Source organism: Electrona antarctica (assembly GCF_951216825.1).
Source record: "Electrona antarctica genome assembly, chromosome: 15".
Lineage (NCBI taxonomy): Eukaryota > Metazoa > Chordata > Actinopteri > Myctophiformes > Myctophidae > Electrona > Electrona antarctica.
Window position 1 is genome coordinate 12,754,869 of NC_136796.1, and position 15,733 is coordinate 12,770,601.

The following is a 15,733-nucleotide window of genomic DNA, read 5'->3' on the forward strand; positions in this document are numbered from 1 at the left end:
AGTTCAAGAAATACAGAATGTTATCAAAACTGTAAGCAGACCAAATTTCACAAATAATCATACCCCTATCAAATCCCTATAAGAATTTTAAATTACTGGAAATTATCTTCAAGCTAAAGTGTTAATGAAGCACTTAAAACATTTTTTTTAAAGACTCTAATCAAAGCTTCCAGATACTGTAAAGGAACAATTAATTAATCCAATTCAACTAAACTAGACCATTCTGCAATGAATTTCTGATCCATCAGCAGAAATGCAAACATAATTAAAAGCTTTTCATTCAAAGTAGGTCTAGCAGCAGCTATTCTTTGTTTATTGTTCCATTTTTCAATTTACAAAGATTACAAAACTTGCATATACAGTACATACATACGCTTGCTTTCAAAAGTTTAAATTCGCACCGCAAAAGGGAATGGAGGCGTGGCCCTTGCACCTAAACACACCCCCAACAGATACACATATAGCCATATACAGTCCAAAAAAACACACCTACAAAAACATAACAAAAATGACTACCTTAACATAATACAAGACAGGGACCACCTCTCCCGTTTGTTGTTGGGTAACATTAGCGGCAGTATCCCTGGCCTGTACCCTGCTGAGCTGCCGAAGGAGACCCAGGAATACTGTTTGCTGTTGGGTAACATTAGCGGCAGTATCCCTGGCCTGTACCTTGCTCAGCTGCTGAAGGAGACCCAGGGACTCCCGGTGGGGCTGGGGCAGCGAGGAGATCAAGCAGCCCTTCTTGTGGGTGCACTGGAGGAGCACACAGCGCCCTCCCAGGCTCCACACGGCACTGCAGCTGGGGTTCAGACAGCAAGACTCCCAGCAGGTGGCCCCGCCCCTACCATCTGCCAGGGGCCACCAGCCCAGGCCGATGATACTACTCCAGTGGATCCCCAGAACCCCGCCCGTCACAGTGCAGAGCCCTGCTGATACACCTGGGAAAGAGGACAACAACAATTAGCAACATCTGTATTTCCTGAGCTTTCCACCGTTTTATATTGTACTAGGGCCCCGTCAGTTGTTGTATAGTATACGTATGACATATTGATGACAGGATCTCCGTATATACAGACAGACACACAGAAATAAAGACATGTGGAGTTTTGGTTCTGGAAAACCACCGATCCAAAAACCTTCCTAAGGACCCCAGCAATACACACACCAAGTTTTAAGTCGATCGATCAGACCCAAAATGTGTGGAAAAAACAGACACACACACACACGCGCACTCACACATACCGACACCAATTCTGTGCATTTATAGATAACCAAAGCAATTACAATTAAGGGTTCTGGTCTCTTTAAATTTCACGTGAAGCTTTACAGTAGGACATACCGTACACTGACCACTGTGACCAGACACATTCCTATGAATCCCAGTCGACAGTGACAACAATTACAGCCAGTGAGCCATGTCAGCCACGTACACAGGAAAATCCTCAGTGTTCATTTAACAAATTGAACCAAATAGATCCTGACAGGTCCATTTGGTTCCACGTGTACTGTACACTCGCCTTGAGTTAAATTAACACTAGGGATTTTACTGTGTAAGCAGTGAGGGAAGTGAGGTTTTTCCCTGACAAAACAAAGCTGTGATTAAAACGCTATGCGTAGTATGGAATCCACCCGACTACCCAAGCACATGCAAGGACAGTATCACACTCTGAAATCAATTAAATCACTCGTTTGTGTGTGAATAGATGCAGGCAAGTGTGAATATAGTATGCATGCCATAAATAATTATTCACTTTAGATGGAGTTACAAACAGTGACAGAAGAGTGCTTGTCTTTGGACATCCAGCTATACCATCATCCTTTACGAAGGCAGAAACAACAGTTGGAAATTAAATAATTACAACTAATATATCTATCGTGTGCAAATATTGAACCCCTGTGCATACAAGTTAAGATTCATTTGTGTACATGATCATCAACACAACGTCAGCAGTTTCTGACAACCACAGGGATCCCTGTATCCCCTGCATCAATCATATGTTAATGGAAACTGGGTACTCTCTGAGAACGGGTACAACGGATACCCTGACAAGTACAATGGGTTTTGCAAAACAGGTGTGGCATGCATTCCCAGTTTGCATCGTTCCCAATTTGTGTGGCCCAGAGTAGGCTAGTAATAATACGTTATCTTTCCCTGTGTCAACAAACTATCCCTTACAAACACCATTATGCATGGCTATTCTATTGTTGCCAGAGCAACAGGACAGAATCATGACACATTGTAGGATGTAAGATGCCGGTCTTTGTAATTTAAAGCTCCCCCTCCCCAACCCCCCCCCCCCCCCACACACACACACACACACAGTTTGGGGTTCTTTGAGAAAGGATTCTTTGGCCTCCGTTTAGTCATCCCACCCCATGTCCCCTGCTAGCCCTCCCTCCCCCTCTCGCATCACTCTGTTTGACTCACAGAGACCCTATTGTCCCATTTTATATTGTAATACACCAGACCAAGTGGGATTAGGCGCTTACATATCCCTCTATCACACACAGTACAGAGTCACAGACACAGAACAACACCTCAAGTAAATACACACCAACAACTTAAAACAAATGCTGTAAGATTCTTAAGGATAAGACACACCCTGAGTAACCAAAGGCGTGTGTTTCTATTCAGTTTACAAAGGATTGTATTGATGTGGGGCATCATATGTTGTGTACAGTAAAGATTTCCTTTCAAATAATCCATCCATCCGCTGTTTTAATAAACAAATCTGTAAAATCTGAGTTTCCGGCCTGGGCCGTGGCTCAGTGGTACCAGGCACCTTGGCTGGTAATCCAGTCTGGCAGTGTGCCGCGGGTTCGACTCCCGATCCCGACGGCCTTTACTGCACGTCTTCCCCCCATTTCCTGTCAGCCTACTGTCTGTCCCTCCATAAAATATATAAAATAAAGGCGAAAGCCACAAAAAAAATCTGAGTTTCCCCTTGTACAATGGCACAAAAGCACCTCACTGGTGCTAGGAAATAACATTATTATTAGAGGGCAGCCCTTGACTAACACAGTAAATATGTCATGAAATATAGCTGGACAGATAAGACTTCAATATGTGTTTAATACTGTTTAATTGTACCTGTGGGAGGGGCCAAGCACCAGAAGTATGCCAGTGACAGCAGAAAGAGATGAGGTGATTGTGTCCACCTCCAGCAGAACAGCCTGTGGTGTGCTTTGGACATTTTCCACAAGGATCAAGGACCTGAGAGGAAGACAGGACACAATTAAATTGCGAGACCACAGCAGTGATGGGCAACTGTCAATCATGGAATTCTGGATCAATCAGTGATGAGGCAATAGGAGTCGAGAATCGTGACACTATTCTTGGTGGTGGTGGACTGATGGTTATGCTTTAACCTTTAATGTAAATGATATCATGGGGAGAAGGACAATACCACTCAGGTCGGTGGTACGGTAATTCTGCCAATGAGCACAGGGATCAGACAATAGTTAGCTGCTTCAAGGACAAGCTGGACCATTGGCTGAGCAATGTACGTATGAGGATAAAAAGTAACGACAGAAATTGAGGACGCCACAAGTGATTAAAATGATGGACTCAAGTCCAAAATGATTGGACTTGAGGATAAAAAGTAATGAGAAAATTGAGGACACCAATTGTGAATTTGTGATTGGCCGGAATGTGATGATTTATGATGACTTCAACGGGTGTGATTTTCTATGAATTGCTTGCAACTGCCCCATATGACTGCTGATGATGATCAAAATGCTGGCAATCATCAAACCAAACAAACCATCATGTCCACACCAATGTTCTTTTTACCTTTATCTGGGGCCGGTGTTGGGCGAGGAGATGGCAAAAACACAGGTGGTGAGGACTTAGGTTGGCAGGGAGTTGTGGCAAGGTGAAGGGTGAGCACAGGTCAACACCACAGCGCTGGGGAGGAAATTCACCATGGCCGCCTCCTGATTCTGAGCAATTCAGGTACCAGTCTGAACAGAGGGAAAGAGAACAAATTTATATAAAGTATGACACCTAATTTAATGATATACTGTATGGATGATTTAATAACTGTTGTTATTGTTTACAGACTACAGTCCCTGCACTGTTCTCACGGTGCGGGTGGGAGAGAGTGAGAGAGAAGAAATACAAGCTCTGTGGGAACGAAGCAGCCTTACTGTATGCTAGAATTAAATTGCCGTTTACCAAATATTCTGTCTTCCATAGCAGACAGCCAGACACAGACTTTCTGATCCATGCTAATTAATTACAAAGAGAAAAACAAACTGTAGCTAATGTCTATTTTAGACTAATATCACATCTCATGTTCAACCACAGTTTAGCTGAACAGCCAATATTTCAGCCAATGTATGTTGTTGTTGTTACTTAGTTTTAATCAAACTAACATTTGCATGGGTATTCCTTATCAAACACTACAGTTTGCATGATTATTTCCTTAACAGACACCATAGTTTGAAAATAAACTACAATCGAAGAGTAAGAGATGAAAGAAGAAGGAAATAGAGACAAGCAGGTGTGACAGGTGCTCACACACACATAGCTCCACTGTACAAAGGTCATTGTCATTTCTACAGCAGTGACGACAGCATTTAATATCTCTGTGGCTCAAGGCATCTATTCTCAGAGCAGTAATTATACTGTAGCCCAAAGCAAGGTGAAACATAGTACGCTTCATATGAATATGCTAATTATGATGAAGACACATTTTGAAGTATCAGACTTGGTGGTGGATAAGCCAGCCAGAGGACAGCACAAAGAGAATTTAAGATGTAACCTAGATTAGGCACATTGTATTGTTAGTTAACATGATATTACAGTACAGCGCTGAACCAAGAATTCACAACAGCGAATACCCGTTTTCAGATATTTCCCACCGTCCCTGTGGGTACAAACGAGACCCAGACGTCTAGATTAAAGAGTTCAATAACACTTTTCATAACAGTTCAGCAAATTATGAGCTCACAATAGGCTATTGAGCTTTGTGTCAAAAAAAGAACATTTGTTCTTGACTTCAAAATATGAAACGATTCTGATAAAAATGAAGACGTAAAACTGTTAACCACCTTGTCATACAAAAATAGCCAAAAGCGCCGATTTATTATAAGCACAAGCCATCGTGACACATTATGAGTTGTAGCCAGGTTTGCTTATTTTCACAATTTCTGAAAGTTTTTTGAAAGATTGTGAAAATGTTGGCATATAATCCCATGCCAAAAATAGGGACACCAGGTTGTCTTTAAATGGACGGTCCATTCAGGGGAAATTTAAATATCAGTAAAGCTGTACTGTGGGCCATTCGCCTGCTGAATTGCAAATAGAGGTGAACAGAAGTACTGCACATTTTCTCCCCTCAAAATGCTTGAGAATTCTCAAGCACGTTCTTGCAGGAAGCATGGAAAAAAGAGAGCAGCCAGCACATGTCCTAGGACATTCTGTCCAGCAACTTAGCAAAATTGTTCTTTCCACAGTAGACCTGAGAGATTTTTTAGGAATAAAGCTAAATCTATACTTTCAAGAGCTTGTTATTGTAATCTAAACCAAGAAATAGGTCAAATGCAGAGGTGTGTCAAACAGTTGAGAATGTCAACATAACAGCCACACAGGCAAGATTCACCAACATACTCTCCAAATAAACCTGCGAGTTGTCACTTGGAGCATGAGTCCAATCCACCCATCTTCTGTAATCAATACAATAATCAATGGTTGAATCACAGTCCCAAACACACCACAGTGACAGCTGTGGTGTCACCACCTGTCCAACAGTGCAACAAAGCAATTCCCAGGAAAAGAAGACGGAAGAAGACGTGCTCAATCACATTTACCTCCCAGCAAAAGCGACTAGACAGGTTTGCATATTTAATGGCCCTGTGGCCAGTCGAGATTTTGGGTTATGTTTACAGCTGCAGAGAGGGAACAGGTGATTCAAACACACACACTCTCTCTCTCACACCTTACAGTAACCTGGGCTGATGACAGATGACAGCTGATGACAGGGTTTTCAAATGCAACATTTCCAAGTCCCCAAATTAATGACCAGGTCCATTGCCTCCGGGACAATTTCCTCTCTCTGTTTCTTCCCTCTCTTTTCTTCCAGTCAGAGTCGACTAATCAAAAGCACACAGTCAGTGCTCTGTTGGTTTGTAGGCAGACAGGTCTGATAGGAGGGCTCTCTCAAATTACACAATGCTACCTACCCCCACAGTCAATCCATCTGGCCCCCTGTGTCTGTGGCCCGTCCCCCGATGACAAACCTAGTAGTATATCCTACTGTATTGAATAAATAATTAAAGCCCCTGTAATATGCAATCTCTCAATATGATATGTAATGTAAACCACAATGATTTAATAATAATGTCATAAGCCAAAGATGCCTAAATGCTTACATGTTTGGTCACAAGCAACAAAACCTCATTATAATTAAAGTTGTGAGAAGCAATTCCATTGTGCTTTAGCAGTGAAGATAGCAGGCTACTACTGTACTAGCTCTGGTCCATAGCCTTCTACTGCTTCTACGATTCTGCCCTGCAGTATAAGTATAAGTATTCTGCAGGGCAGACTCGTAGAAGCAGTAGAAGGCTATGGACCAGAGCTACTACTGTACCACAAATGACAATCCTTTGGAGGATCATTTCATTCAAAATGGTGGGTGGGTTCATACATTATGAAGCTACTAGTCTTGAGGTAAAGATTTCTTTGGCTGTGAAGAGATTAGGCCATTCAGACGAATCTCTCTAAGCCTGGCTGATGCGACGCGTAGCATTGTGGATCAGTTGTTTTGGCCAAGCCAGCGACAACATCAGAGATCACACTGAAACCAAGGTTGCGCATCAAGCGAACAGCATAAGCACAACATATGAACGAGTGCAGCGAGTGAAGCCGGATCAATCAATCAACATGACACTATCCATATCCGCTCACATATCAGTAATTCAAATTATCCGATCGAGGACGACCAGTACATTACATAATAACAGGTTATTACATGGGCCTATCGTGTAGTATCAGTATCACCCTGGGGCTAACAGCTTTCGGCATCGCCAGCTAAAGTCATGCAGATACGACTCTGTTTACGACGGAGGAGCACATTTATTATAACCGTATCAAAACTAAAAGCGTATACATGAATGTCCTTTACTTACATGAATACACAGCCAGCCTCACATCGGGTCTTTCTTCATAACCAGTAGCGTTGAGTTATGGTTTGTTGATGTGCCAGCCATCCTTAGAGTATATATACTCTATGCAGCCCAGCCCAGCTGATGTGTGTGTGGTCACTGTGGTGCCTCCTGCGGATTCATGCACCTTCACTCGGATGTAAAAAAAAAAAAAAAATCAACATACAATGCAATTAATCTAACTACTTCCGTCTGGCGCCTCCTGCTGTCAATATTGAGTATGTTTCTCCATCAGATAGTAGTACTACACACAGAGTACGTGACGTGAGAGAAATATGTAATTGTTGCATTTCAATGTCGTGACACAACGGCTGGCATATAGTGCGAGATTCAACGTTCATGGATGGAAACCTGCGTATGAAATAAATTAATATCATGACGTTTGGTTTCAAAACAGCAACCAAACCAACCAAAATGGCGTCGTCACTGTCCAAAGACCGACGTTCCGATTGGCTTAAAGATATCTGTGGCTCACGTCCATTGGGTGGAACAGCAGAAGTGGGACGTCACTAAAAGAACAGATCTACAAGCAGCTGATCAGATTTCCCAGATCCGATACAATCTGGCCACTGTGTCCTCCTGTCCATGCAGTGCCACACTTCCTTGCTGCAATCTGTTCTGTTGATCAATCAATCAATCAATTTTTGATGAATTCTTTTTTGATGAATTCCTGTTCTGTCTATAGAAGTGTCTATTTGTACGTCTCTAAATGTTTTGATGATTTGAACATGGTGGACCCTGTTGGAAACAAGTGTAATGCTTAATTGGGTCGTCCACTCACAGTTAACAGCCTTTGTATTGAGTTTGTGCTTGAAATGTACTGTAATTCTGCAAACTGTTAATAAATTCTTCAATCAATCAAAAAAATCAATCAATCAATCAATCAATCAATCAATCAATCAATCAATCAATCAATCAATAATCAATCAGTGCCGGCCCCATACAGCCATACTGTGTCCCTGTGTGTGGAGGGCTAAAACAACATAGTAAAAAGTAGCAGTAGCAGTAGAATGTAGTTGATTTTAGAAAGATCCACTCAGACATTTCATGTATTAAGACGTCCAGCAGTGGGCGGTAATGCAACATCCTGGAACTAGGATTGTTATTTTAGAAGAAGAAAGAAAAGAAGTAAGCTTCCTTCCGGAAAGTGCCAGCTCGTTCTGCGTGGGTGGGACGTCACGTCAAAGAAGAGTGCCGGGCTGTTTACTGTAGTTAACGTTGGTTTACTAGGTTACTTTGCTAAAACCTACGAACCCCGTGGGACGTTTTTTTTTATTGCAATAAATCGAATAGTAAACAGCAAAGAAGTGGGCTTTACCAACAACATCAGAGGCATTCAGTGGGTTAGCTTACTACTAGAGCTAGCCTGCGTACACTACAGTAGGTTACACATGGCACCGTGGCAAGTGAAAAATACCATGCCCCTGAATATCACCTTGTTGTAACCCACCGGCTTTCAGGGTTGTTATTTTGATCACATAGCATTAATAATACACACAGTAATAAACCTCGGCTATAATGACTGCGTTCGCCGGATCCATCCCTGTGCTGAGCGACGAGGATGACTCCAGCAGCAGCAGCGGCAGCCACCAACATGGGAAAGAGACCCAGGACGAGGAGGGAGAGCCAGAGGGTGAGGGAGGGCACGGTTTGACTGCTGCCCAGACAGAGGTGCTGGAGAGATGTCTTCATGCTCTTACCAGCTCTAAAAACGACAGCCACACACTGGCTGCTCTTCTTCTGGTAAGCCTGAATCTTGTGGTAATTGAAGTATGCATTTTAGACCCAGGCCAGCATTTGTGTGTATATTGACATTGTATATCTATATTCTGTGCATTTGGAATAGATCACTGCCTAGGTAGGGTTAGTGAGAGTTGGGATGTATATTGGCTCACTTCAGCCACTAACTTACACAGCAACAACACTATTATTGACCTACAGTATGTGGGTATACCGTATATTGCTCTGCAATTATAGTACCGGTATATTGTTCTAAAATTATTGTTATTTTCTTTCCTTTTTTTGGCAGATTACTCGTTTGTGCCCAGCAAACCAACTTGACCAGCCCACTTTGAGACGTATCTTTGAGGCGGTTGGTGTTAGTCTTCCAGCTCGGCTCCTCGTGACGGCAGTGAAGGGGAGTGAGAACGCCCAATTGCCCCCAGAGGAGCTCATTAGCCTGGGCACGGCTCTGCTGGCTGCGTTGAGCACAGAACCAGACATGGCTTCCAACCCACAGCTCCTCACCACCGTACCGCTACTGTTGGGAATAATATCTGATGGACCCACGTGGAACCAACAGAAACAAGAAGGCCAGGCATTCAACCAGTCCAGCCATGAGATGAAGACAAATGCAGCACACTCAGGGCAGAGTCAAAATATTGAGGTCCAGTCAGCAGATGTTCCCAGCACAACAAATGACAAGGCTAAACCAGAAAATAAACCTGTGTTGGAGAGAGAGGACAGTGAGAGATGCAATGTAGAAGAGAATGTTGCTTCAGTGGCTCAAAAATCATTACCGTCCTCCAAGCTTGATGAGGCCTTGGCTGCTGACTGCTACCAAGTTTTGACTGCTGTATGTACTTTACCCAGGGGTCCTGACCAGCTCTTAAACAGGGGTGCTGTCCCTGCTCTGTGCCAAGCACTGGAACAAAACCAGACTTTGAGCCAGGAGAGGGGTGTTGTCTTGCTGGGCAGCCTTCTTTCGGGAAAAACAAGATACAAAGTATGGAGTAAACACCCTACTGAAATGCTTGCTCTACTAGGTAGGGTCGCCAAAGAGTTCTGCCAAGCCAAAGACCTGGATCGGCTGGATATGTGTGACAGGTTGTTGCAGTTCCTACCCCCACCAGGAGGAGTGACGGCGACTGACGAGCTGAAACAAGTTGTATCAAGTCTATGGGTTGTGTTGAGACCGATAATGCAAGCCAAGTTGACACCTAAACATATAGGTTCAGTATTGGTCCTCAGTGCATGTCTTTTGGATTTGTATGGGTGGGAGTCGGCAGGACCGCCTAAGTTCTGTTGCTTGCTGGTCAACCGGGCTTGTGTGGAAGTTCGAATGGGCTTGGAGGAACTACCTGGAAATGAGCTGAGCCCCGAGCTGCAGCAAACACTCACTGGTACTATTTTTTTTTAAATACATTATAATAAATACTTATTATAATGTGTCTTAAATGTTATTAGTCCTTACATAATTTAGATGCAATTAACGAATTAATTAAATTAGACTAGACTCTAGTTAAGTTTTATTTTCCCTTTCCTGATTCAAACAAAAAATGTGAATTCACCTTCAGGTTGCTACCGCATCATGGAGGCTGCCATGGAACAGGCCTGTAGTCCGGTGGCCATCAAGCCTGATGCTCCACCACATACTGCTATCTCTGGGCTCAGTCTGCAGCAGAGTAGACAGGTCCTTGTGGTGCTGCAAGAGGCCTTCTCTGCAGTAATATACCACCTGCAACAGGTGAGAGGCCTTTTGTAGACATCACACCACAATAAACAAATTTGCATACCACAATTGAGTTTTCCAAGTTCTCTGTTAACGTAATGTTCATAATTACACCACATATCAGTGGTCACTTTAATCTCTCTTACCGACTCTTTTGTCTACAAGGTGGATCAAAGTCGCTATGGTGACCCTTTCATTTTCGCTACATTCCGCTGTCTCTGCTCTTGGCTTGCTGAGGAAACTTCCTGTTTGAAGGAGGAAGTGACTGCCCTGCTGCCATTCCTGGTTGGCTACGCAAGTAGTCATATGCGTGGAGAGAACACGGAGCAGCATCTCTCAAGCTGGATGTCTGAGATGTCTGTCAGTGATGAAGATGGGCCTTGGACCGGCAGAGATGCCTTGAGGTAAAGTTTTAGAGAGAAAGATAATTTGCCAGAAGTTGATGTGTAACAACTCATTTACAAACAAATGAGCAATTCCACAAATGGAGAATAAGTGAACATAATTACTAGGTGCAATCAAATGGCAAGATCAAGATGCAGACACTATATATGATACTTTTTTTTTTACATTGCTCTCATTCTTTTCATCACCATGCCCATCCTACTGCATTCTTTCCCATGGTAACTTTGGTATCTGTCACCTCCCTCGTCATCATACCACATATTATTCCATCCCCTCCCATCATGTCTCTATTGCTCACACTTTCCAGGTATCTCCTCCCAGCTCTATGCCACCTCTCGGCAGAGGAAGGTCCTAGGAAGGTGCTTCTTACCCTGGACACCCCAGCCCTCTTGGTGGACTTCCTGTTACAGGGCTGGAGCATCCTGAAGGAAAAAGGAGGGAGAGACCCCAGCATGGAGACTACCTGCTCAGCCCTCCTTAACTTCACTGTCACTGAGCCTGAGAGAGTCAGGTACTGTATATTTATGTGTACCTGATGAGACCACAGACTTGTCATAGAATTACTAATGAAAGAAGATCTTGCAACACAACTATACCATGGTCATAGAGAATACTTGATTCTGACTAGCTGGTGGATGGGCACTATTTTCAGATAACAACACACCTTTGACCTAGTGGCATTGTCACCGTTCTAAATTAAGATGAATAGTAAGAACTGTACTTTATTACTGGTTATTTACACATCAAATGTGTAAATGAGATTCACATAAATTAATAAACTGTCGAATATGTACCAACTATAAATTCTCCATTCATAGTCAATGGGAATTGAATGCTTGTGTAGGACAAAGTTTGTGTGTACACACACCAAAAACTGGATATAGAAGGGGCTAGCGCCCCTCAACAAATAACCACGTAATGAATTTCAAAGAACCCTTGTTGTTCACTTGAATCCATTGTATATTATGCATAGCCTTTCTTTTGGAAGTGTTTACAGTGCCCTCATCACTAATCACTTGTAAGTTAATAGAAACGAGTCCTCAATGCTATATCAATCTCCTGTGTTTACATAGGAAGGACGCATGTTTCAAAACGCTTGAATCGCTTCTGGATGAGGCTCTTCCTGTTTTGGTGCATAAATCCCGCCTCTTGGTCCTAGCAGCCAATTTCTGCACTCTGGGGCTGATGATCGGCAGGCTCAAACCAGCTCCATCAGGTGAGTTTATATTGGTTTTTGGTATTTAATAAAATTGATATTTACTTTTGAATGGTGATTAGTCAGTTCAGATTTTTGGACTGTAGGAAATACTTGTCATTAATATAATGGTTGCAAAGGTATTCATTGATTGCCTGAGTCCCATGGTGGGGGTACTGGTTTGGTTTTGGTGAATATTAAGTAGTTCCGGTCATTTGGTGGGGATCTGGGGGCCACTCATAAAAATGAGTTAATCCACAAAACTAGCGTCATTTGTATTGTTGACCAGACCTATTTCTACCATATAGAGCAACTTTCGTTCAACTTTGACCCTTCTGTCACATGGAACCAGCAGCAGCACAAAACCATCCCTTGAGCATGGCATGAACCCGCTCGAGTATACCTGACTGAACTAATAACTCCGCAAGCTACATATCATTTCAGTAATATCTAATTCTGTGTTGTGTGTTCCAGCGGAACCAGGCCAGAGGCGTTTTTTCTCTGTGGCTCTACGGTTCCTTCATGGTGCCCTGGACTCTGGCTCTAGCCCTGGCCCAGTAAGAGTGAGTGCTGGCTGGGAGGAATGGTGGGAAGACGCTGGGGAGCTCTGGAGGTTGGGTCTGCAGGCCCTTGGAGGTTGTGTTCGGGCTCAGCCCTGGATCATTGCCCTAGTTAAAGAGGAGGGTTGGCTGAAACACACGCTCACCATGTTGGAGATATGTAGCGCACTACCTGACCCACAAACGCAGGCTGCTCTAGAGGAGGCTCTGTGCGCCATGGCAGAGCAGTGCTCGCTCTGTAAACAGGAGATTAAAGTCAGTATGGTGAAACATGATAAGGGGGCTTTGAGTTGTATGGGCAAGCTAAGGAAATCACTTGGACTGAAGTAAGTAAGTTTAAAAGTGGCTGACTGACTGCTGCCGTTGACTATGGATAACATGCTCTTATGGTATACTGTATATTCTGTCTGGGAATATTGTAAATACAGAGAATTTGTAAAAGCAGCATGCACATAAGAACATACTAGGTGCTGGAAGAGATGACACTCAAAACATTACATGTATCAATACACCATTCACAATATCAATACATTTGGATGGGGACATTTTCTAGTGCAGTCTAGTTTACTCTTTTCCCAAAGAAATGAAAAAGAGATTTAAAAAACAAAAATATTGAAGATGGTAAACAATTAATAAAGCAGGGCTCAGCTTAACGCATAAGCAGTAGCGGTAGCATTCAGGATTTATTTTATTCTTTCATTTTACTTTCTCCATTCACTCTGCCCAACATATAATCACATGATGTGACTTTAACCATTTCCTCTTTCCACTCTAAGCCCATGTGTTATAGGAACCTTCTAATTAAAGCAGGATTCTGCATTCAGAATTTCTTGTGTGCAGGAAATACTTAATATCTACCAAATGGACTGTTTCTATGTAACATAATGTTCAGTCACATGGAATTGATGTGGCATAAGCAATCTGTTAGATGTGAAATGCATTTAATAATAAAGAAATATTTTGTTAAGTCATTGTTGGGATCGCTGTCAATATTGGCATAACATCTGGCTTGTTTGAACATGTCTGTTATGCTATTATGGGCGACAGTGGCTCGGGGTAGAGTGATCAGTTCGAACCCGCGCTCCCCCAGAGTTGGTGTCGGAAGTATCATTGAGCAAGACTCTGAACCCCATAATTGCTCCCGATGTGCAGGTTGGTGCCTTGCATGGTTTCCCTCTGCATCGGTAGGCTATGTGTGTGTGTGTGTGTGTGTGTGTGTGTGTGTGTGTGAATGAGTGAATGTAATGCACAATCTCTTTAAAGCCAAGGCGCTATATAAATGCACCATTTACCATTTATTATATTCAAATTTGAAACGACATCACTGGTACATGCCTTCCAATCAATGTCAAGAGTTTGCCACAGATTTACATCAAATAGCGATGGTACAACACTTTCATGTGGTTGTCATTTGTAGGCAGTCATGGGTATCTCAAACCCTAGCCATGGTTCACATGATGCTGACAAGACAGTCATGTTTCAGGGTTACTCAAAGTCTCAAACCCATGACTCAAAGGAGTGCCCAAATCCTATATACTTGTGGCACTACTGGCTGCCGACAGTCAAGGATTAAAGTTTAGATGTGTGCTCAAAGATTTATGTCCAAAACGTGTCCATTCAGTTCAACTAAATATTTATTTTCTGTAGCCAATCTGTCACCTCAGCATACAATAATATAATAAAAGTCAATAGAATACAGGCAACCATGCAGCCTTTAGCAGATTATTCATTACAGATCTTGTTAAATACCTGGGCAACTTTGGCACATGCCCATGCAGTGACGTGACGTCATAAAAATAGACTCAAACAGATGGGAGATATTGGGATGAATGAATCTCATGAATTCTTACAAAGTGCAGTAGGCTCTTGTTTTATTTCGTACCACTAGATGGCGTCCCAAACGCTGTTTGGATAATAATGTTGTGCGGCTGGCAACAGATCTGTTCAAGTCAAGGAAGATAATTCAGTGTTGCTCACATCATGGATTGTGCTTTAAGACTATTCAGAAAGCTATCAGACACATTCCCATCCAGAAGACTTCGGAAAATGTGCACTTTGAAAAGAAAAAAGAAAATAGTAGCCGGTGAGTAGGCTATGCGTTTTAAGGAAAATGAAAATTATGAAGTCCGATCAATCAAAAAATGTATTGACTCGTTTATGGTCAAAATCAAGTCAATTAAAACTTTAAATAATTTACTAATATTGAATATGAGATATTTTACATCGAATTGTGGTAGCCTATATACTAAATCTGTCTGAAAATGTAGGATATACGAGTATATATACGAGTATAACCATTTCAACGGCTACGAACACATTTCTATATCCATGCAGTCAAAACTCTTCTATTCTAAAGTTTATATACCCCCCCTGGATTATTTCACCTCCCGCCCTCATGGTCTCTCCCCCCTCCTCCCACCCCAACACCCGTCTTTTTCTTTGTGACTCATACATACTCTCCTGCCTCGTCTCTCAAACTATCTCACTCATCGCTCTACCTTCAGCCTAGCTGTTTCCATCCCACCGCATGAATCCATCTGTTAGTTAGACATCCAAATCCACCACCAGGCTGACACTAAGCGGAACCATGCTTTGGAAATCTCGAACCAAGACTGAACCCTATGGCATGCAGGTAAATGACAGTCCATTTTTATTATGAAAACATTGAGCATTGATCATATATTTACTATAACTGAATGTTGTGCTGAAATACAAAACAGGCTATATGCGTAAAAAGCGTAAAAAATATAGCCTCGAGTCTCTGGGCATTTAGGCTGAATAGTTTTGAATATAACCTGAGAGTTGCTCAAACTTTATAAATGGCCTGTTTGTGGCATTGTAGTAAATTTGCTGATAATCTGACAGTACTGATTCTGAAGATGGGTTGGTTTAATTTTCCATTTAGGGATGGCGGAAGTTTGGATACATTTCCATTCAAACTCTCCCTCGCAT

At 42.5% G+C, this 15,733-nt stretch overlaps 2 protein-coding genes across 4 annotated transcripts in view; one reads left to right on the forward strand and one right to left on the reverse strand.

The window, feature by feature from the left end:
- kiaa0319l (KIAA0319-like) overlaps positions 1–7,455 on the reverse strand; it is a 32,773-nt gene extending 25,318 nt beyond the window's left edge. Inside the window, exons 1-4 of one of the 3 annotated variants that reach the window (XM_079521875.1) lie at positions 7,135–7,455; positions 3,797–3,966; positions 3,095–3,217; positions 673–941 (exon numbers count right to left, since the gene is read on the reverse strand). In XM_079521875.1, the coding sequence (XP_079378001.1) occupies positions 673–941; positions 3,095–3,197 (372 nt within the window). In that variant the 5' untranslated portion in view covers positions 3,198–3,217; positions 3,797–3,966; positions 7,135–7,455. Of the gene's footprint in view, positions 1–516; positions 942–3,094; positions 3,218–3,796; positions 3,967–5,956; positions 6,073–7,134 lie in introns of those variants that run through there. The other 2 variants (XM_079521873.1, XM_079521874.1) reach the window with 2 other exon arrangements.
- An 838-nt stretch (positions 7,456–8,293) lies between these two features.
- Positions 8,294–13,753, forward strand: ncdn (neurochondrin). The gene is made up of 7 exons (XM_079522261.1): positions 8,294–8,913; positions 9,200–10,292; positions 10,467–10,636; positions 10,787–11,025; positions 11,334–11,537; positions 12,100–12,242; positions 12,696–13,753. Exons 1-7 carry the CDS (start codon positions 8,689–8,691, stop codon positions 13,109–13,111), a joined length of 2,490 nt encoding a protein of 829 aa, XP_079378387.1. The 5' UTR covers positions 8,294–8,688; the 3' UTR covers positions 13,112–13,753.
- The last annotated feature ends 1,980 nt before the right edge of the window (positions 13,754–15,733 follow it).

Bases quoted from the DNA above. Each gene is read 5' to 3' on its own strand.
- ncdn (XM_079522261.1), top strand. From the start codon at position 8,689: ATGACTGCGTTCGCCGGATCCATCCCTGTGCTGAGCGACGAGGATGAC. The intron at 10,293-10,466 runs GTACTATTTTTT...ATTCACCTTCAG, and splicing joins GCTGCAGCAAACACTCACTG to GTTGCTACCGCATCATGGAG. The intron at 11,026-11,333 runs GTAAAGTTTTAG...CACACTTTCCAG, and splicing joins ACCGGCAGAGATGCCTTGAG to GTATCTCCTCCCAGCTCTAT.